Source organism: Calidris pugnax, unplaced genomic scaffold, assembly GCF_001431845.1.
Source record: "Calidris pugnax isolate Ruff unplaced genomic scaffold, ASM143184v1 scaffold273, whole genome shotgun sequence".
Taxonomy (NCBI): domain Eukaryota; kingdom Metazoa; phylum Chordata; class Aves; order Charadriiformes; family Scolopacidae; genus Calidris; species Calidris pugnax.
Window position 1 is genome coordinate 9,524,799 of NW_015094508.1, and position 23,065 is coordinate 9,547,863.

General features: G+C 40.3%; 1 protein-coding gene across 5 annotated transcripts in view; it reads left to right on the top strand.

The window, feature by feature from the left end:
• PDE4D (phosphodiesterase 4D) overlaps positions 1-23,065 on the top strand; it is a 623,750-nt gene that overhangs the window by 501,168 nt on the left and 99,517 nt on the right. For all 5 annotated transcript variants that reach the window (XM_014964972.1, XM_014964973.1, XM_014964976.1 and 2 more), the window contains 3 exons: positions 15,391-15,427; positions 19,516-19,589; positions 20,819-20,868. In XM_014964972.1, the coding sequence (XP_014820458.1) occupies positions 15,391-15,427; positions 19,516-19,589; positions 20,819-20,868 (161 nt within the window). The remainder of the gene's footprint in view (positions 1-15,390; positions 15,428-19,515; positions 19,590-20,818; positions 20,869-23,065) is intronic.

The window sequence follows — 23,065 nt, forward strand, 5'->3', positions numbered from 1 at the left end:
GTGGGTGCAGTTACAGCACTGAAAGAGGCAGAAAAAGCAGCTGCATGGTAAGAAAGGAAAAGCAAATAAAAAGGAGTGGGAGCCAGTAACAATTTTATTTTTTAGTTATGTCTTGGAAGAAACAGCACGGTCATAGAGAGGAAAAAAGCAGAACATTGAGATGATATGAGGAGATGAGCCACTCAAGGTTGTGAACTGTTGCTTAGACAGGAAGATGCAATGTCCAAGGCAGAAGAGCCCAGATGCATTGTGAAGCCTGGCTAAGAGATTTCCAGCAGAGAGATGAGGATGTGCAAAAGAAAGAGAAGTGATGAGGAAGCCAGTGAGGATCAATGAGCCAATATGTGGAATTACAAGGCAGGATCTGTGGTGACAGACAGGAAAATCATTTTAAAGAGAAGGAGAATAAAGAATGGAAAATTGAAAAAAAAAAAAAAAAAAAACCCCCAAAAGAAACAGCACGGTCATAGAGAGGAAAAAAGCAGAACATTGAGATGATATGAGGAGATGAGCCACTCAAGGTTGTGAACTGTTGCTTAGACAGGAAGATGCAATGTCCAAGGCAGAAGAGCCCAGATGCATTGTGAAGCCTGGCTAAGAGATTTCCAGCAGAGAGATGAGGATGTGCAAAAGAAAGAGAAGTGATGAGGAAGCCAGTGAGGATCAATGAGCCAATATGTGGAATTACAAGGCAGGATCTGTGGTGACAGACAGGAAAATCATTTTAAAGAGAAGGAGAATAAAGAATGGAAAATTGAAAAAAAAAAAAAAAAAAATCCCCAACAACACAGTTGCAATGCTGGGTAAAAAAAAGGAACAGAAACCAAATGAAAAATGAGGTAACTCATCAGTGTTGTACTGGAAGGGTTGTCAGGTTTTCATTTGAAGGCATTAGTGAAGCAGGGAGTTTTAAATGTGGGTGTCTTGCAGAGGTGGCCTGATTACTTGGTACTTACCTGTTCAAACTGCTGTTGCTGCTCCAAGGTAGCAAATGCAGACAGAGGCGGCAGTGGTAACACTTGGCTAAGGGACCACTGCTCCGATTAACCAAGCATGAGACTGGATTTGTAGACAATCTCCATCTTAGCAAAAAAACAGGTCTCTAGGTTAAAAAAATAGATTCTTCGGTGGAATCATTAGCACTCTCATGAACACTAGAAAGAAGCCAATAAGCAGTGTACACTAGGTGGGGCAGAGCCCATATTGTAACTACCACTGTAAAGACAGACAAGCGTGTGTAGTCCCCCTGTGATCCTGAGGAAGCAGACCAGAGTGTAGCAGACCAGACCAGAGGACCAAGATGATGTTGGTACAGGAGTCTGTGTGAGTTCCACTATTTCTTCTGAATGTACCCAGGGGAAAAGGCATGTGACAATAAGCACTCCTTAAGTCCACCCTCTTACCATCTCCGCAAGGTGACAGAACACGGCTCTGATCTTCCCAGGACTTGGCCAACTGAACATCAATCAGTAAAAAAGTTGCTGGTTGTGGGGAGCTTTATGGGTCTCTTTTGAGAGCACTGCTTCCTCAATCAGGTGAAAATGACAATATATACTCTAATTAGTATAATTACACAAAATTTTCTAATTTCTAGTAAACCTTGCTTCTGTCTTTTAAGCACCAGAACACAGCCAGAGAACACTGACTGTAGGGAACTAACTGCAGGGTCATTGGCCTGCTGATCTGCTCAATGGCCAAATGGCCACCAGTACACCCACTCCCCAAACTGGTCAGCCTGTTGCTGTTCTGCTTCTGTCTTCTGTAAATGGTAGCATCCGTCTGCTGCTGTCTCTGGTAAAACAAATGTCAAGAGGATGCAACCTACTCCAGGACTTTTTCCCTGTAACTACAGTATTATCCTGCCTCCTCCTAGGGGATGTGCTACTTTGTAGACTGTCTTTGAAGGTATATGTAAACCTTGGCTCCACATGTATGGGAGGAAAAAAATGGAAAAGAATTTCTTATTATTCAAACCCAAATGTGGTCCACTTTGGAACAAAAAGAACCTCTGTGGTCTGATAAACATTGATACTGGCATACAGACATTTGGGTTGTTTTGTCAGGATGAATTATCCCCTTCTTCAACAGCTAGAGAAATAGTTGTGGGATTTTTAATTTGTGTATTTTTTTTCCCAAATAAAGCCCAAATAATCTGTAATTTTGCAAAGAATAGAGTAACAGAGTTATTATTTAAGGGAAATTCCAAGGTAGGGAATTCTCTTATCTATCACTGAGTGACTGGCAGGTCTGGTCCTGATCTGAAGCTTCAAACAGGCTGAAATATCCCTTTAACTGGCATGTGGGACAACAGCCAGAGACGAGAATTTTTGAGGTAAAGTTGCACACATGTTTCCCAGTTCTTGACAGTCTGTTCAGCTTTTAAAAACATTGCATTGTATTCAATCTGGATCACCTTCATAAAGGGCGTGTACTTTAAAATAATGGCAGACAAAGACAGCAAACCTGGATAGTTAATAAGGTTCACCTGAGCCTTCAGTATACCAATAATACAATGAAAAGAGGATATAGTTTCTCATCCAGAACAGGAAGCCAAATTACTAGTGATTCTGCTTATTCTTCTGTTTCTGAGCAAGGAATGCCTGGATTTATTAATAAAACTCTGTAAGTATGCATCTGAAGTTTCAGAGGAAAAAAATCTTTTCCCTGAAAGGGTCTAGCCAAGACTCTAGGAAAGCAGAAAATATATGCAGTTACTGTGCAGAGTAATTACACCTTAGGTTAGCAAATTAAAAATAATTTTCTTTCTTTCCAGGTAAACTGCTGTTTAAATTCCTTATGATTTATTGAACTATTTTCTCAGAATCTGTGGTATTACTGTATCACAGATATTACTGGCTGAAAAGAGTCAGTTAAACTTCGAAGTCCAGCCTGCTTTAAAAAAAAAAAAAATTAAGATGCATTTTCTATGTGTGTTTCAGCTTAGAAACAATAATAAAAAAATGTATTAAATTGCTGAAAACATTTATTTGTCCATGGAAAGAAATGTACTTACATGGCTTTAGAAAAAATAGGTCAATATTTTGCTTCATTGGATTTTGCTTTTTTGTTCTTAAAATCTTTTAAATTGAATAAATGAGCAGGTTGCAGCTTAAATTAAACTAAGTAATTAGTAAGTCACTTACAATGTTTTTTTGAGTTATAAAGAAAAACATTTTGAAAAAAGACCACTGTTTCCTTTTCAGTTGCTATGGACATTTTACAAATGGGGTACAAAACAAAGAACCGAATAATATCCAGTTAGCTTAAATTTAAATAATAAGTTTGTGCTAACTTCATTTGTTGATCAGGAATCAGTTAAGTGGTAAACAAAAAGAGAATATTTTTACATTGAGGAGGCTTCTTTTGATCTACTTTTTAATTCAGGATATTCTAAGGCTTTCTAATATGTCTTTATATGATTGCTGAATTGAGATGATATTTGATAAAATGTAGATTTATTTTATCTTACATTCAGAAAATACAAAATCATTACTGGGTTTATGTCCAAATGCTAAAACCTAATCATTTTCCAAATATAACTCAGCTGTTAAACACATCGCTTCCCCCCGACCTCTAATTTGTCAGGTTTTTTTTCCTCTTTTCTGGAAGGAACGGGTGTTTGAAACAAAAAGGCAAGTTACTGCTCCTGTGCTAAACAAAGCAGCAGACTGAATTCCTCAACCTTTTCAGCCAAAGGTGGCATGTTATTAAAAACATGATACCAGAACTGTTTCTTAGCTGGTATTTTCAGCCACCTTGCACCACCGCTCATCCCTGGGCTTGCTACAGAGACCTGCGGCGGAGGGGAGGGAGGACGGGTGTGTTTGGTGTGTGCCCCTGTACTGAGGATGGGAGCAGTGTGGAGAAAGGGAGCTTTGTACAGAGGGAGTCAAATGTATTTGGGGATGCCTCTTAGGCTGTTTTTCCAGCTCAGTGAACACCTACGTGCACAGGCTGAATGTATTTCACAGCCCAGAAGACCGTTAGTTCTTGTTTCACCCCTCAGGGCACTAACATTGCGGGTACGCTTGCAAAGGTGCTAACGCTGTGTTAGCTGTGGAGTTCATTCCTTGAAAATGGACACACTGAAATTCTCATGGTTTTGCCTTGTTTTTCTTGCAGTCTTCTTGCTTCTTCTTATATACCCACATTTTGGGGCCTTTGAATTCGGTTAGGGGACCCTTTATTTTTTAAACCTTGAAGCTGAGGCAATCATCCTGTGGCTGGCTGAGAGTAAGCTCACTGAAGCTGGTTAAATTACCCTGAGTAGGTGCTGTTCTCAGCAGCTCTGCTCTCATCTCAGTTAGAGAGGAAATCTTTCAGCCTGCCTCAGTAGGAGATTCACATGGAAAGTCCCATATTCTTGTTCTTCAGAAGTCATACAATAATATCAGTTTTAAACACTTAAGCATATGGGGCAGGGACAAATAAGCAACCAAATGTCTGCTGCTTTAAAGCAGTTCAAGGCAATACATTTTATTTTCATTTGCAATAAACTAAGAGTTTATATGTGTCAGCTAATGCAATTAAAACTGATTAATAGTAACTCATTAAGCTGCACTAACGTGATTGCTTCCAGTCATGTGTGCACACCCACTCATTAATTTTCTCTAACCTGAGTAGAAAACAAACCTATCCTTTAGTTACTGATGCTTGTTTCTTTTACAGCCTTGCTTAGAGCTAAATGACAATTTCTGTTCTATGAACAGTCCAGCAGCAGCACAGCTGAATTGGCCTGGAGTCTTCCTACTGAGTTCAGCTCTTTTCTGGTTCAAAGTCCTACATCTTCTGCCTTAATCCAGCCCCTTCTTCAACACACAGACCAAACCCCGGCACTGCAGGAGCTTCTTTTCCCTTGCCATCGCCTCAGTGACTCCCAGGCAGACTACTTTCTGATTTCAGAAGGAAAACCACCTATGCCAGTGAAACGCTCTAGCAAGTCCGTGCTCTGTTTCTTTTTAGCACTGAATAATTCTCTGTCAGAGTTAATGCAGGCCAGTTGCTCAGAGCTGTCCACCATTATTCTGTCTTGTAAATGGTTGTGCTATACTATGATAGGACTAAGGTGCTGAATCTTGGTGGCTGTTTGGGGCAATAGGATACAAATGATTTCTTGAGTTGTCCTGTGTTTTCATATCTTGCATGTCACGCTGACATCCTTCTGTGATAGCCCTCTACATCAGTACCTTCATGATTTCCTCAGGCAGATTACCCACATCAGATGTGCGTGTACAGTCTCTTCAGAAAACATGTAAGCTTTCTGAACAAGGAAGTAGCTGGGTCTGACACAAGAAGCCTTGATCTTCCTTGAACTCTTCCAAAGGTGCTACGATACTCTCATGGAAGATAAAAGAAGCCTGGTAGTGTCCCTATAGCATATTATACAGAATGGGAAAAAATAGTAATGCTTCCTGTTCCTTGAGTTGGTTAGCTGATTCTGATTCCAGGCCATCCAGCAATCCTGAATGATGTTTCTGGATTCAATAGGTCTTCATTCACATCATGATCACTGACATGTAGTTAGCTGTCCTTGACACCCATCAAAGTCTCTTGTTTTCAGTCTGCTCAAAAGCACAGGTGCTGTGATATGATGCTGGTATGCACAATCAGGTACACAGCTATCCAGATAATACTTCCTGAGACTGACTGGATTAAATCTCAGAATACTGATTTAAAAACACCTTGGTATTCACTGTTCTTTTACAATCCTTTAGTCTGTAATGTGTATGATCATTCTGTCTTTCCAAATCCTGAGAGAGCTCCTCACCTTGGGTGCTACTGCAGTTCAATGGGAATTAAGATTGTAATTTGGGTAACCTTACACTGATGACTTCAACAGACTCCATAGAATCATAGAATCACAGAATGGTTTGGTTTGGAAGGGACCTGAAAGATTAACGAGTTTCAGCCCTCCTGCCATGGACAGGGACACCTCCCACTAGACCAGGGTGCTCACAGCCCCATCCAGCCTGGCCTTGGACACCTCCAGGGATGGGGCATCCACAGCTTCTCTGGGCAACCTGTTCCAGTGTCTCATCACCCTCACAGTCAAAAATTCTTTCCTGATATGTAATCTAAATCTCCTCTCTTTCAGTTTAAAACCATTAGCTCTTGTCCTGCCTTCACACTCCCTGACAAAGAGTCCCGCCTCATCTCTCTTGTAGGCCCCCTTTAGGTATTGGAAGGCCACTGTAACATCTCCCCAGAGCCTTCTCTTCTCCAGGCTGAACAACCACAACTCTCTCAGCCTGTCCTCGCAGGAGAGGTGCTCCAGCTCTCTGATCTTCTTCGTGGCCCTCCACTAGACTCGTTCCAACAGGACCATGTCCTTCATGTGCCAAGGACTCCAAAGCTGGGCACAGTACTCCAGGCGGGGTCTCACCAGAGTAGAGGGTTAGAATCATCTCCCTCGACCTGCTGGCTATATTTCTTTTGATGCAGCCCAGGATATGATTGGCTTTCTGGGCTCCCAGTGTGCACATTGCTGGCTCATGTTGAGCTTCTCATCCAAGAACACCCTCAAGTCCTTCTCCTCAGGGTTGGTCTCAATCCATTCTCTACCCAGCCTGTATTTATGCTTGGGATTGCTGTGATCCGGGTGCAGGACCTTGCACTTGGCGTGACTGAACTTCATGAGGGTCACATGGACCAGTATTCTGGCCATTACTCCAAGTATTCAAAGGCTTCTTTCAAACCTAATAAAGTGTATCTTCAGGAACTGAGGTGCTAAAAAGGTGGTATGAGAAAACAAAGTACTTTCTTGTACAAAATATCAGTTATACCTGGTAAGCTGCAGATACATTAGTACATGCATATCTTGGTGTGTATTAGCCATGTGTAATAATACACATTTTTTTTTGAGCTTTCTTTTGGCTCTTTGATCATAATGTGACCAACTATTGTTTTCTTCATCAACACACCATAGTGAAGTCATTTGATTTGTGCTCCATATGAAGTTAATTGGGGTGTTTGAAAAAACATATCTACAGTATTTTCACGGAGTCACAGATTTGACAGAGTTGGAAGGGACCTCTAGAGATCATCTAGTCCAACTCCTCTGCTAAGCAGGATTGCCCAGAGCACATCACTCAGGACTGCATCCAGGCGGGCCTTGAAAATCTCCAGAGAAGGGGACTCCACGACCTCCCTGGGCAGCCTGTTCCAGTGCTCTGTCACCCCCACCATAAAGAAGTTCTTCCTCATATTCAAATAGAACTTCCTATGTTCCAGCTTATGCCCATTGCCCCTTGTCCTGTCACTGGGAACCACTGAAAAAAGTCCGGCTCCATCTTCCTTCAACCCACCCTTTAGGAACTTGTAAACATAGATGAGGTCTCCCCTTAGTCTTTTATTCTCCAGGCTAAGGAGTCCCAGCTCTTTGAGCATTTCCTTATATGGGAGATGCTCTAATCCCTTAATCATCTTGGTTGCCCTACGCTGGACTCTCTCCAGTAGTTCCCTGTTCCTCTTGAACTGGGGAGCCCAGAACTGGACACAGTATTCCAGTTGTGGCCTCACCAGTGCAGAGTAGAGGGGAAAAATGACCTCCCTCAACCTGCTGGCCACACTTCTCCCTACGTAGCCCAGGATCCCATTGGCCCTCTTGGCAACAAGGGCACATTGCTGGCGCATGGAGAGCCTGCCATCTACCAGGAATCCCAGATCCTTTTCCTCAGTAATACTTCCCAGAAGATCCACTTCTAACCTATACTGGTGCTTGGGGTTCTTCCTCTCCAGGTGCAGGACCTTACATTTGCTCTTGTTGAACCTCATTAGGTTTTTCTCTGCCCAGCTCTCCAGCCTGTCCAGGTCATGCTGGATGGCGGCACAGCCCTCTGGAGCGTTGGCCAGCTCTCTCAGCTTGGTATTATCAGTGAACTTGCCGAGGATACACTCTGTCCCCTCGTCCAGGTCATTAATGAATATGTTGAACAGGACTGGGCCGAGTATTGACCCCTGGGGGACACCGCTGGTTACAGGCCTCCAACTTGACCCTGCTCCATTAATGACAACCCTCTGAGTTCTGTCACACAGCCAGGACTCAATCCACCTCACTGCCCCCTCATCTAGCCCATACTTCCTTAATTTTCTAATGAGGATGTTGTGGGAGGCAGTGTCAAAAACCTTGCTGAAGTCAAGGTAGATGACATCTGCTGCTCTCCCCTCATCCAGCCATCCAGTTATAACATCATAGAAGGGTATCAGATTGGTCAAGCATGATTTACTCTTGGTAAATCTGTGTTGACCACTTCCAGTAACTCCTTTATCTTCAATGTGCTTGAAGATGACATCCAGAACAAGTTGTTCCATTATTTTCCCAGGGAGAGAGGTGACACTAATTGGCCTGTAGTTCCCTGGGTCCTCCATCTTGCCCTTTTTGTAGACTGGTGTGATATTTGCCTTCCTCCAGTCCTCAGGTACTTTTCCTGTTCTCCAAGACCTCTCATAAATGATGGAGAGTGGCTCAGCGATAACATCTGGTAGTGATATTTATGTTGGAGAAATGTTTTTTCCCCTTGGTGTGTCTTCCCAAGTCTAACTTGCTTACTTAGGTCATGTAAGGCCAACTACAATAATCAGCCTTTCTTTTGGCTGGGATAATGGACTTCTCAGGGACCTTTTCTGAGCCAATCCTCTTCCATTTGGTTAAGCTGAATTGAAATTAAGTAGACTGAACTCTCCAGAAGTCCCAATATTACAGCAATACTTTTGACTAATTAGGACAAACTCTGTTGCAGTATTAGAAAGAAATATCAGGAGGACAGAACTGCATGGTATTATAGAAAAATGTAGTGTTCAGAAAGACTTAGACAATAGCTGACAAGAATGCTTCGTTCAGGGTCTAATTTCTGTCTACTGTGTGATAGAACAAGTGGTTTCAAGTAGCTCTTCTTAAAAATCCTATAAGGTACATGTACCCAGAAATAAAGAAAAGCTCTGCGAAAAACAACCCCCTTCTCTGTAGCTCATGACTCCATCAACAAGTTCAATTGCTTTCTCTCTCAAAGCTAAATCGCAACCTGCTCACAGTGTCACAGTCTCTAGCCCCTGGCTTAGATGCCTGATCATCTCTCAAATGGCGCTCAGCCTTTCAATGAGATACTAATCAGTGACAACCACTGACTGCCTAGGAAAAGCTGTAAGCAGCTTCTGTCCCACGCCATAATCACAGAATCTTCTAGGTTGCAAGGGACCTTAAAGATCACCTTGTCCAACCATCAACCTAATTTTGACAAAATAAACACCCACACAACAAACAAGAAGCATCACCATCACTAAACCATATGTCCCAGCACCACATCAACCCGTCTTTTGAACACCTCCAGGGATGGTGCCTCAACCACCTCCCTGGGTAGCCCATTCTAATATCTGATAACCCTTTCGGTGAAAAAGTTTTTCCTAATATCCAGCCTGAACCTCCTCTGGCGTAACTTGAGGACATTTCCTCTAGTCCTGTTGCCTGTGACTTGGGAGAAGACACTGACCCCCACCTCTCTACAACCACCTTTCAGGTAGTTGTAGAGAGCAATAAGGTCTCCCCTCAGCCTCCTCCAGACTCAACAACCCCAGCTCCCTCAGCCTGTCCTCATAAGACTTACTCTCCAGACCCCTCACCGTCTTTGTTGCTCTTCTCTGGACCCGCTCCAGCACCTCAATGTCTTTTTTATGGTAGAGGGCCCAAAACTGGACACAGTACTCAAGATAGAGCCTCACCAGTGCCAAGTACAGAGGGACGATCACCTCCCGAGTCCTACTCGCCACGCTGTTCCTGATACAGGCCAGGAGGCTGGTGGCCTTCTTGGCCACCTGGGCACAACATTGAGAGGTATCTCTTACCCCTAGTCAGCTTTAGCTTTTTGGAACCAGGCCTAAGTTGTCTCATATTAGGAGTAGAAAATTGTTTTCAAAGTCTTAAGAAATTGAGATGATACGACTTAAGCACTATTCCTGCAGAATAAACTAACTTGGAGCTCTGTGATTTCTGGCTCTGCAAAATCAAAACCAACCCATTTGGATTCTCCAAATGCAGATGATAATAAAGTGCAAGTTTTTGAACTGGAGCAGCCAGCCACCACTCCTGCTCACTGTGCTTAGAGAACAGCTTCTGCCAGCTAGTGTCATTACATGACGTTTCCATTACTCTGTCAAGAGTGCAATCTAGAATCAGATTGCATCCCTGCTAAAATCTGAATCTGAGCAACATGGATATTTTCAGCATAGCTAATTCATATGTTTTTTGTGTGTTTATTTGGCTTCACCTATAAAATGTTATTGGGGCAGAAAAAGCATTCCTAGGAGTGAGGGTAAACCATCACCTCACTCTCTGTTCCCCATTTGCGGTTTTGCACATGGTACATTTGTGTTCCAGCATATGTGCAAGCAAAACACAAATGTCTCATCTAAGCTGTATTTATAGCATGTTATTGAACAGTAAGTCTGAATCAGCCCTGTATACAGAAACGAGTGGATGTCATGTTTAATCCAAATTTAGATGTTTACACTGCAAAAGGAGGCTGCAATAGATTTTCTGGTTCGAGTAGAAGACTACTTCCATGTTCGTCTTCTTTCCCATTTTGTAAGTTATGTGTAGAAAGTATGGATTTTCCCTTGCTTTTGTTTGCTACATTTCTATATTAAAAGAAAAAAAAAAAACTAAAAAATGCCCCAAAACAACTCTGTAAAAATTGAGTCAATGCTTGTGACAATGTGACAAAAGCCTTAGTTCTTGCTGTGGAGCACAGTGCAGGGACTCCAGACAGCCACTGTCTCCTAGGGCTTTTCCAAAGTCTGTTGGCAGCCTTATTCTTTCAAATAAGCTACATCCCAAAATTGTAACCAGAGAATCCAACACAGACTATATGCCAGTTGGATTTAAAGCCTGGCTGGAATCCTCAGCCAGTACTTATCCGGGGGAGATAAGTGAATTTTTCATTCAAATGGAGGAGTGTGGCAAACCAGTATGATCAGGCTTTAAACTGATACAACGTGTCAAGATTCTTTCCACAAGTCTTATAATTTTTGCTGTAACAACTGTATCAATATTAACTAGGAATTTTATTTTGACCACATCTTGTATATGAAAGGGTATGTGTTAAATTGGTGTAAATATATTTTGTACATTTCCCCCTCTATTTAGGGAGAGCTTTTATTTACCCTGTTTATGTCTCCCATCTGCAATATGTGTCCTCGAGATCACTCACTTGGTACTCTTCACGTGTGTCTAGAAAGTCTTAATCTGAGTTTAGTATGGCCTTTACCAAGGTAAACCTTATTGAGGATCTTCCTTGCAAAGCTCCACACTGGCAAGTGCAGACTCTAGTGGTCTTCTAGTGGTCTTTAAGGTCTGGAACTCACTTCTCCGTAATGGTGATCTTGATTTTTTTCTGCCTGCATTAAAAAAAACCCCTTTCTTTTTTAACTGTATCCTAGCAGGTCTGCAAAATGTCTCTCCAGCTACTCCTATTATTAAATAATTATATTAAATTATCCCAACTTAATTAAGAAATAAAGGTTATGCAGTCATTCTTTCTATCCTTGCGTTAATCTTCCTGCCTGCCTCTTCTGACCATTCATGCATCTCTAAGTTCCTTTTTAGTGGGGGAAAAGTTAATTACTGTCCTGTAATTGGGATAGAAGAGACAAAGTAATGCCAATCTTGAGGAAAGGAAGCAAAATTTTTATCCTTTTTATTTGGCAACAATCGGCTGAACATGTTCATCTAATGTCTGATTTACCATAGCATTTTTATCTCTTCTCCATGGTGGGGACCATCATAGGTTATAGGGGGTGAGTTCAAGTATGTCCCATAGGAAAGGTTGGGACACAGAAAGGTAGGATACACAGAAAATTTGCAGGTCAGGCTTCATTGCTTTAACATGTTAAATAACTTGCAATGCATTATATAATCTTTGATCTGCTAAGGGCAATTTGACATGTGTTTTACATAGCAGCAATTCATCTAATGTGGACTGTTGTATGCTCTAGCAGTCCTTTTTGGTGGTGGTGGATTTGACCATTTTAAATTTTGAGTCTATGTGAAAATTATTCTGCTTCCAAATCTGTCTTTCCTTTGAAAAATGAAGATATGAACAAGTATGCCAGGCATTCTAGTTAACGGAGTCTAACACTGATGTGAACAATTTCTTCTAACCTTAAAGGTTAACAGCTCTGTCTATATTTAGAAGCTTGTGATATATGGCACAGGGTTTACGCTCTCTGTAGCTGCTTCTGTATATAGATGTGTGGTACTATCCTGTCCAGAATCCAGACAGAGTCATCTATCAGCTTCCGTATCATCTGAAAAGAAAACAGCAGGACACTCGTACATTGTAGTGTTTACTACACCGCAGTACACTGGATCGATGGCACTTTGACTGAATCATACGTTCTTGCTCTTCTGTACAAAAAATAACACAGCTGCTTTAGACATTGCACCCTTTTTGAGCACTCTCACCTTTTCCAAATTTCCTGACCAAGTGTGGCTTAAAGATTACTCACCACACTATGCAATTGCTTTTCTGTCCGAACTGGTGCATGCTAAACTGCTTTGCGAAAGCTGTGGACATCTGTATCACATTTTCACCAATATAATGATAATTTCTGTAAGTGTTGCTCTTGACACAAGGTTCATTTGAAAAGTGAAGACTAAATCCTGGGTTGATTTCGGTGCGTTAAATTAATATTTAATAGTGCCTCCTCCAAAAAACAAGCTACAATATTTTATCGGTGCTCTCCAATGAAATGCAGTCCAGCAAAAGCTTAAGTAGAATGGAGCTTGGAAACTTGAGGAGCAGGGTCATGCTATTTTATAGAAAAGAAAAAAAAAACCCTCCAGGGCAGAAAGCCCAGAAACATGTACTTGTACTTTTGGAAGCATTCAGCATTCAAGAAGTGGCAAAAGGGATACTGAAAGGAAAGAAGAGCAAGTAAGTACCACCTCCAGTAAAGAGGCCCACCAGAGATGGTGAGAAGAAGGACTACCGTATTTTCATAGTTTTCACAATCTGCTCTATGTTGTAGCAGTTGCTTGGGAATTTGAAGCACTGATTCATATTTTGTGCATTTGTGTCATGTGTTGGGCATTCAGAGTGTTTGCCACTGACAGGTGTTTGTGATGCTAGATAGCACTAGCTCTACTTTACCTGGCTTATTTAGAGGTAGAAATAATTTAATATTTTTGTTCTGTGTCCAGGTCTGCTGCCACTTGCAAAAATTTTCATCTCCAGGATTCTGCCCCTTATCATTTCCAAGCGTGGGAATTAGACTAGATCAGTAAAAATGGGTTTATGTATTTATTTTGGGTACAGTTTCTTTGCAGAATTTGATCACTTACAAAAAACGCACACGCATTTCTAAGAATTTGCTCAAGCCTTTGTTTGCTTTTTGCCTAAACAACCTGATTAACAAAGTGGGCAGGTGTGAGGAAGACTGGCAAATAATTTACTTGAGGCTTTAGGCTCTACCATCTTTGCAGAAGTCATTCAGATGACTAATGCAGGGTTCCTTGCTCTACACAGCTGTGTCTCTTTAAAGTGTCAGAAAAGAAAATGGAGTAGCTACATGCAAATAGTAGAAATATTCTTTATAAAAGAGAAAAAATTAACAGATTTTAGAGGAAGGGGTAAGACAACTGCCACACAGCAGATAATACCATTCCACAGAATTTGAAGACAAAGAGCATAATTTTTCTGGAAGTGAGGTAGTGTATATACTCACACTACGTCTGTGTAAGTGGAGAACATGGGAGAAAAGGCTTATCTTCTGCTGAAGCCTTTGTTTAGCTGTGTAACTCATTAAGCAATCCTGATCAGAAATTACAGTCTAGGACATTTCCTGAAGTTTTCATGACCCGATGAAAACATGAAGAGGTATTTAACCCAGCTGGTCATTAAATCTGCTGTTAATGCCCTGGGGTAATTCATGATGTCTATAATAACTGATTTGATTTTGCTTTCTTGGGTAATTAATGCCTCTGAGTTCTCCACGTGGTACCATGTTTCTTCTGGTTTGGTGTGAGGATCAGACTTGCACACTTTCCAGCCAGGCTGGGACTCTGGTTTCACCTGAAGCAACACCTTATTCCAACGACTCCTGCAAAGACCTTGTTAAAAGTGCAGACATCTTCCACAGGGTCTGTAAAAATCCCTTCCTGTATTTCAACTAAAAGAAAGAAATGAGATGGTCGTAAAACCAGCTACACAGATACTAAGCATTATGATAATTTTGAACACTGGGGAGGTTTGTTTCGTCCTTACAGGCTCTGTGGTTGTGCTTACTGCTTTTTATTAAGTTCTTGCAATACCTGCAAAAACATTACTCTCTTGTGGACAGTATATAAATTATAACAATGATGTTGTAGCAACTCAAGCACAAATCAAATCTCTCCATTTATCAGAAAGCCTTTTTCTTATTAGACTTTCATGGACTTGAAATCCTTTGTTAAATACTCATATTTTATGCTTAAACTTAAATAACATTAAAACACCAAACCAGTGGTAATTTCTGCTGAAAGCTGCGACTTGTAACTTATCACGATAAATTCACTGCAGGAAAATACAGGAAAATTAAAAACGGAATCATATTGTGCTTTTTGTCTTTGAAAAATTTCTTTTCATCTTAATTGTTGCCATATACGAGATACGATCAATGAAAGCTCCAAGTTTTTCCCATCCCCGTGGTCTCCTGGAGAGGTCTGAGTCCATATCCTAGCGCTACAGATGCTACTCTTAAGCTCAACAGCCCTTCAGCCTACTTCTATTTACAAGACTATGTTTTTTTGGAATCTGTTTCAAGTGGCAGCCTTTCAGTGCCGAAGCGAAGGAACCCCTCTTTCCCTTCCTCCCTTCATCCCCACAGTGCGTCATCCCAGCACCTTGCCCATACGTCACCCCGTGGTGTGGGTGAGGTTGCCACAGCAACCACACACACGCGGTCACACCCCCTATAGCTACCGAGGTGTGAGTCAGTTTGAAAGTTTTACCAGGTTTTTATTCATCTGCGATGCGCTTGCCCGGTCATCTGCAGTTACTCGCCCGTCCAGTGCTCGCAAACCTGCTGGTAACCCTTGATGGGGTCACTTTGGGTATTTGCACCTTCGTCCTTTGGGATGAAATCTCTGCAGATCGGTGCTGGGCGGTGGGTCACCTGCCCAACCTGCAGCACAGAAACGGGCTGGTTCTTCAGCTGTCCCATAGACAGGCCAGGCAGTTGGGCAATAACTGAGCCAGTGTTTACTTTTCAAAGGATGTGTAAAGGAGCAGTAGTGAGTAACTGCTGAAGAATAAAGCTGGAGTAACCTACAGTGCATTGTAAAACTCGATTTTCTTTCTGTTAAAGCTGTGAGATAAGTTTTCAGTAATACCTAACTTATTACTCTGCTCATTTTTTCAGACATGGAGATGACTTGATTGTGACACCATTTGCTCAGGTAGGCACAATTTTGCCATATTTCTCACATGATGTTGCAAATTAAGGCCAAATGGCCAAACCAGTTGTGTTTTGTTATTAATATTATGTAAGGTATATTGCTTGAAACAGGAAAAAACTGTCTAAACAGAAAGTCGCAAACCTCCCACTCTGTTATCTATATCTCTCTTTTTTAATGCTTGTTGATTGTCTGAAAAGTTGAAGTGCAACAACACCTTTGACTGATCTCTTTTCAAATACTGTAGCAGACAGTCATGTTGAAGACAAACCTGTGCTCTCTGTTATTTTCCTGCTTTTTTTAAATTACAATTTCTCCTTTTGAACATCTTTTATGCATTCAATACAAAGGAATTTTTAGATGCAAGATAAGTTTTAAGCAGAATACTTATATTCCTTTACAAACCCTTCTATATTTGTTTGATTTTTTTAAATTCAAATTCTGTTTTATAAAATATCAGCTCAAAATTCTATATTATTTAGATTGAAACTCCACAGTTTTTAGAAATAGAGCTGTCTTGTCATGTATGAAAAGTTAACATTGATATTCCTTGAAGTCATGATGATAGGTTTTATCCAGTAATAGATTGAAATGAAAGTTAATTCAGTGTAACTACAGGGGGGGAAATAAATTTTGAACTCATATGGTATTGAAGGTGAATAGAAAGAGAAAGATTGAGTCACACAGCTGACTCAAATAAAAAGAAACTATCCAACTTCAGTCTGAATATGCAAGATGCTTTGGTCTAATATCAGCTGTTAGAACAATTAAAATTCATTTAATATGTTATATATTTAATTATATTGTAAACCGATACGGCATTTACAAGACACTGATCAAATCCCTAATATGAAGAAGCTTCATGTTTTATTAGCAGAGAAAAGATTAAGACAGGGCATTTCCGAGAATACTTTAAGATCTCCGAAATGGTAAATATACTTCATCAATAATGGAAGAGAAGAAATTGCAGGAAAAACAAGAGGGAAAAAAAAAAGTAAAACCACTTCTGGTTTTAGTGTCTCAGGAAACATAAAAACCCTAACTCCTGAGGACAGAAAAAATACAAATTGTATGGTGGTCAAGCTATCCAATAATATTTACCATAGTTGAGTTCATGTTCTTTGTCATCTGAATTTTAATTACAAATTGTGCCACGTAGATAAGACAGATTACAGTATCCCTAGAAAAAAGGCAATTATTACACATCATTTATGGATACGTTTTTCCTGGGACAAAACACCCCATTTGTTTTATGGATGGTTTCATATTCTTGTTGGCATTGATGGATGTGCTTCAGTAACTAGAGCAGGAGCAGTTGGATGTCACCGCTACTTGCACCAAGGTGCCGTAATTGATTATTTGAGAGCTTTTAGTATTTCAGTGCAAACCCCTGTTAGCAGTGGTTTAAATCAAGCTGTTTTGGTTTGCATTGAACAGGAGAAAGTACTCACAGGGGGAGTTATCCCGTGTCCCGTTCCCTGACATGGGGGGGAATTGAGATGCAGTTGATAGAGTGTGCCTAACAGAGGGGAAGTAACATCTGATTAGACTCTTAGAAAAAACATAGCCCTTATCTAAAAGTTATTTGAATATGCAATTCGCATGCTCACAGACAGCATCTGTAGCTAAGCACAGGGCCTGCCCCTCTGAGTTACATTAGCAGTATTAGGTCCCCACTCAGGAATTCAGAAATTGGATCCCACGTGCCAGTGCAATATCTACACATCATACAAATCATCCTATTAATATCTTCCTAGATCAATATTTCATCATGCAGATGCCTTTTTTTTTTGTGTTGCAAACAGCCAAAGCACTGTATTAATCCATTCAGAGCTTCCTGGTGGTAGTAGATCATGGCATATGGATCACATCTTCCAGCTATTTCAAACTACTCATATTTTCTTCAACTGATCAGGAGGCTTGTGTCATCTGAACATGGGCCACCTGGGAATAATAGTTCCAATTTTAGCATTTCAGTTTCTATTCAGCATATCATCATGGTAGTGTGGCTGCATTTGTTAACTGGTGTCAGGGTGACATGCTGTGTCCCCCATGTAGAATCCAGCCCACAGGACAAAATAATTTACTATTTTTACCAGAATGGAATTTTGTAAGCTAAAACTAAAAAATCTATCACAAGGATATTATTAATTACACTTCCCTATATTGTAATATGCAGCAACTGCTTTAACTTAATTATTTGTAGAACTTTGTTTTTAAAAATAAAATTGAGTGATTTGAAATTTAAGGTCCAATTCTATAGGTTTTTTATCATCAAAAAAATTAGTTCACTTGCTACTGTTTGTATGTAACTTGATATTGAAAATAACATTGTTTACTTAAATGTAAGGAGGTTCACAGGTGACTGGTTGCTTTTTGCTCACAAATCTAATTCTCGAAACATTAAGCAAAGTGAAACCTCTGTGGACAGATAAACTGTCACTTAAAGCAGATTATAATGAAAAATTGAAATATTATTTTTTGAACTTAAAATAGACGTATAAATATTAATATTTTAATACAGAAAATCAGGTTGTTTAGCTCCACGGTAGCCAATGGCCAGAGTTTTTGTTGTCACTTTTACATTCATTGCTATGTATGTGAGGACACCTTGCACTTGCAGAAACTCTTCAAAGTATGTGCACGTATGCTAAATCAGCTGGGATGCTGGGCAGATGCTGGAGGTTTCACCCCTGGACCTACAAAACAGTTAACCCCACCTGCCAGTAGACCAAACAGAAGGACATATAAACCAAACGGTCAAGCCTCTGCTTTCTGAAAAAGGAGAGATTCATAATACCTCAGACAGCTGAAAACATCGGTCAATGTGCACAGTGATGAGTATGGCAGTGATACTCCCTCAAAGCTCTGCACAGACCCAAGCGTGGGTCCAGCAAAACTCATTAGCCTTCACTCCTAAGTGGCCCGAGCAACCTTGCAGCGCTGCACACTTCTTGCCCCAGCACCCTAGGTGCTAAATGGCCTGTTATTTCAGATCCATGTCTTCATGATCAGAAGGTGCCCATTGGTTCATGTTTTCACGTGGCATCACGCCCAGCCTCCTGAAACTCAGCCCTGTGCAGCAGGTAGAGAGTCATTCATCACCGTCCAGCAGAGGCAGAGCTAATAAGCATGGCCATACCTGAGGTCAGTCACTGAGGAGTCACTTAGCTTCCCTGGTACATGCTCCTAGTTCTTGGCACACCTGAATTCACCAGGGAACCAGCCCAGTTCTGGACTGAGAAACAACAATGGGCAACTCCTGCAAAAACACACCAATGATTAGTGTTGCTGCTTCCTCTCCTTCCCAGTCTGGTTCCAGACAACTCCTCTCTGACGCCAGCTGAACCTCCCTCCTCTCCCTAGTCAGAGAGATGCATCTTATAATCCTTACATGGTGCAAAATTTGTTGCATTCAACCCACTGCCTTCAGAAAAGAGTGCCCATGCCACTGACAACAGGAACACGCTCCTCTGCCAGCTGCTGCTGCTTTGCATGAAATTAAGTCCTGCAAGGAAGGACTTCATTTATGTCATCTTTCCTAATGTGCAAAGCTTGTAAGAGCCTGCAGATTATTTTCCCCCTCCTCAGGTTGTACCTTCCTCTTACTCCGGCCTTGTGCACTGTCCCCAAAACAACTGCGCCCCTTAAAGGAGACAGTTTTATTTTTCCTGGAAGTCTAGACAATCTCATTCCCTTTGTCCTTTGAGGTTTGTGGGGGCTGAGCTGCAAATGGAAAATTCTGTAATCATTTCTTATGCATGAAGTATTAGGCTTGAATGGGCTATTATCTTTCAAACATGAATGCTTTTAGAGAACTAAGTAGTATTCTGTGAAAAACTTTCCTCCTCTTCAAGTAAGTCTGTCTTTAAACAAATAATGAGTTGTTTATGGGGAAAAAAAAAAAAGAAATAAACTATTGCCCTCGTATTACAGACATGTTATTGTTAAATAACAGTCAAAGACTTCAGACAAACCAACTCTGGAAGCCTTTTACAGTTGATTTCCTTTTTCTTTCAGCACAGTGGAGTGGAGATAAATCGGTCTCACCTGTGCAGAAATTTAGACTGAAACCATTTTGTCTGTTCCAGGTGCTGGCCAGTCTGCGTACTGTACGGAATAACTTTGCTGCATTAACCAACTTACAAGATCGGGCACCCAGCAAGTGAGTGTCAATTTTTGGCCACTGAACTTTTTTGAAGCAATACTTTTAAAATGTAAACTAAGAATAACAATCAGATGTTACCAATTTAAGTCTGTGTCATAAACCTGCACACATGATGAGTAATAAATTTGTTAATCTCTTGAAGCTGCTATACTTGAAAGCGGAGACAACAAATCTCTTGCCTACTAATTGCTTTTGCATTGTTGTCCTTGCATAAACTTGGAGTGGTTTTGTGCAATTTATATGATTTTCAATAAATTAGTCATATGTCAAAGATCATTCAAAGATGATAATTCAGGCAGAGTCTGTGTCTTGCAGATGAACCAAACTGAGCAGACAGCTACATTCATTGTGAGTTACTTGCATGATCTGAACTTAGAGCTCTGCCTTACTCATCCAAGATAATGATATCCCACTTAATCCACATTAGTTCACGATGAGAAATGAGACTTCATAAATATGATCTTTCTCCAATTGTGTTATAGAGTCACAGCTAACATTAACATTAGTTACACTGGCAAATTTTGTAGTGGAGTCATTTCCCTCATCCAAAGTGTGCATCTCTAGCACTTAGAATTAATTAGCATTCCAAAGACATCTGCCTACCATTGCTTATGCAGTGCCACAAAAAGATATTTCTAGCCCCCTTGGCTGGAATACGCAGACCCTGTGTGGCCCCTGCTCGCTGTCATTCACACATCCCTATGCAGCCAAGTCAGACCAGCAACTTCTAGCCTGCTTCAACAGGCAAAACAGTCCACTGAGCTGTTTGCCCTAAAGATTCTTGTGAAAGAAATACATAAAATAATGTGCAAAATGTATATGCAAAGTAATAAAGTGAAAAATAATTTAGAAAAAAAGTGATTCAAGTCAGAGAACATAGGCAGTGCAAGCCACGTTAGAATAATAATAACCAAGTATATAAATGAAACTTCAAGCTAGGTGTAAGCTCCAGGTATGATTAAGTAGGTTTTTAATGAACTTGTAAATTCCTAAAATATTCCTCTATTGGAGTTCCCATTCTGCAGAAATGTTTCAGGGTCTGTTGTGAATTCCCTTTTATACTAGAAAGTTCTGTTTTAAATGAACTTATTTTTTGGCAATGCCAGAGTATTCCAGCCCCCCATTATCTCTCAAGGAAGTTATTATTTTCTATTATATTGTTTAAGGAGTCAGTCATCTATGAGTTTAAGAGGCTTGTATGTTTTTTTTTCTTTTCTTTTTAACAGACGATCACCAATGTGTAACCAACCATCTATTAACAAAGCAACTATAACAGGTAAGAGTAATTCATGTGATTAAAAATTCCCTGTGAAACCACCATGGGTTTCTAAATTTAACATTTCTTTATAAAGTCTCACAGAAAAATGCATTTTATAATAATAACCTTATATTGTTTCATATCCTTATATCTGCTTTATTAAGAGGATTTGAGTCATGTCATGACTCAAATTGGTGACTTTTGGTGTTGTATCATGTTAGCTTTCTGATTTCTGTCTTATTATCCTGTTGTTAATTTCTTTCCTAAATTGTGGATTTTTCCTTATATACCAGTATGTGACCGTGTCACGATTACCATCATAGTAACTTATTGCAATAAGATGTTTTAGAAAAAACAGGTATGAGGAATGCATCGATATTTCATTTGGAATAATGAGTTCCTGTAGTTGTACTGAGACAAAGTCATTGCATTACAGGCCTTTAGGCAACGAGAAGAAATTTTCAAAAACTGACCTTTCTGATTTAGGTCATAAAAATTAAATTAGTAAATTCTATTTCTATAACATTTGAAGTTGCATAAAACAAAAATAATTCCTTTATAAAAGACAGTATTATTTCTGAAGAAACATTGTCTTGAAAAATGGACTGGCATTGTAAGTTACTTGAATGTTTTTGAACAATGTTTTGTTTTTATGCATTGAACTAGGGCCTGTGTGTATTGGATTTAAGTGGCTAAAAGACATTAATGATACAGGAAAGATATTAAGCCACTATAAAGCATGAAAACAATTACAATTCATTTTGACTGTTGAATGGGATTGAGGCTGGATACTATTTTGCCTGAATGGGTTTGCTTGTTCTTAGTCATAGACTGTTTTTGATGTTGCCATAGCAACAAATGTCATGGTGTAAGCAGAGAAGTATGCATAGGTGCATAGCTACAGTGCTATGCCGAGAGGAAGATGTATTGCAAACACTTTTCCTGCTCTCCACAGAATTATTGAAAATCCTTTCAGATGCTACTAAACTTTTTGAATTCTTCTGGGGGAACATTTGAAATGTGGCTTGTGCACATCCTTCCTGCTGAGAAATCCTCCTGGTCCTGCAGTTCCCACAGTTCGTGTCATAGAGTGTCCAGAGAAATACACCAGACAGGTAGAACCCCATCACATCATCCAGACGGCTCAGCTACCAATCTCAGCAAGAACTGATCACCAGTGTAACAAACTAGGTGACTGGACACACAGAGTTGCTAAATGATGCCAGTGCTAAACCAGAAACAGACACTTAAGATGGAGGGTTTATGTTGCTAGGCTTCCTGGAAGAGTGTCTTTGACAGGACTCTAATTGAGGAAAGGGAAGATCACAGAAAGCAAAAGTGTAGCAGAAGGGAGCTACTGCAGAAGATGCAAGGAAAGTGATAAGGGAAAGATGAAAAGGAATTTTGTAAAGCAAAGTGACTAAAATAGCAAGAGGAAAAGTCTCCCATTTACTATTTTAAGAATTCACCCTGAGGCATAAATGTGGAAGAAAATGCATAAGCAAAAAGTAAGAAGCTATGGAATTGAGAAGTGAAGCAGCACAGGAATCAAATGTTCCCATTTTTAGAAGCAATAGCAACCATGGTGGCCTTAAAATTTGTGGTGATTTCTCAATGTAAATATGTGTAAGTTGATGATCAAAATATGGTCTATTCTATTCAATACATCCACATTAATGCCTTTTGGAAACTGTGTTCAAAGAAGCTCGTAAGCACTGTTGATCTTCATTATCAGCCAAGAATGCTATAGCATGCTGAGCACTCTTCTGGCAGACAAAGCAGGGGGCAGGAGGTGGGAGCTTTTCAAGTCACAACAGACTTCTCAGATGGCGCTTTTCTTGTTTGCCTTAGACATCTAGGATGTAGATATCTGTCTTGTTGGGGCTTTTTAGAGCCCCCTTATAGTCATTGTGACTAAGCATACATGCAAACTGATTCATGTTAGAGGTCTTCTTCAAAGGGAGATTAATTGCTCCCTAAAAGTGCCATCTCTCTCCCTCAACGGAGACCAGCCTGGGACAATTCCCTGCTTGCTGCCTCCATGTGTGGTGTTCCAAGCTTCAGCCAGAAGAGGGGTTCCTCTCACTACGAGTCGCATTTTCCAGGCAGTGATATGAATGGTGTTTCATTTCAAGTTGATAGTAATTCTCCTAATACAACCAGTGAATTATAGTTTCATTTAAAAAAAAAAAAAAAAAAAAAAAAAAAAACAAGG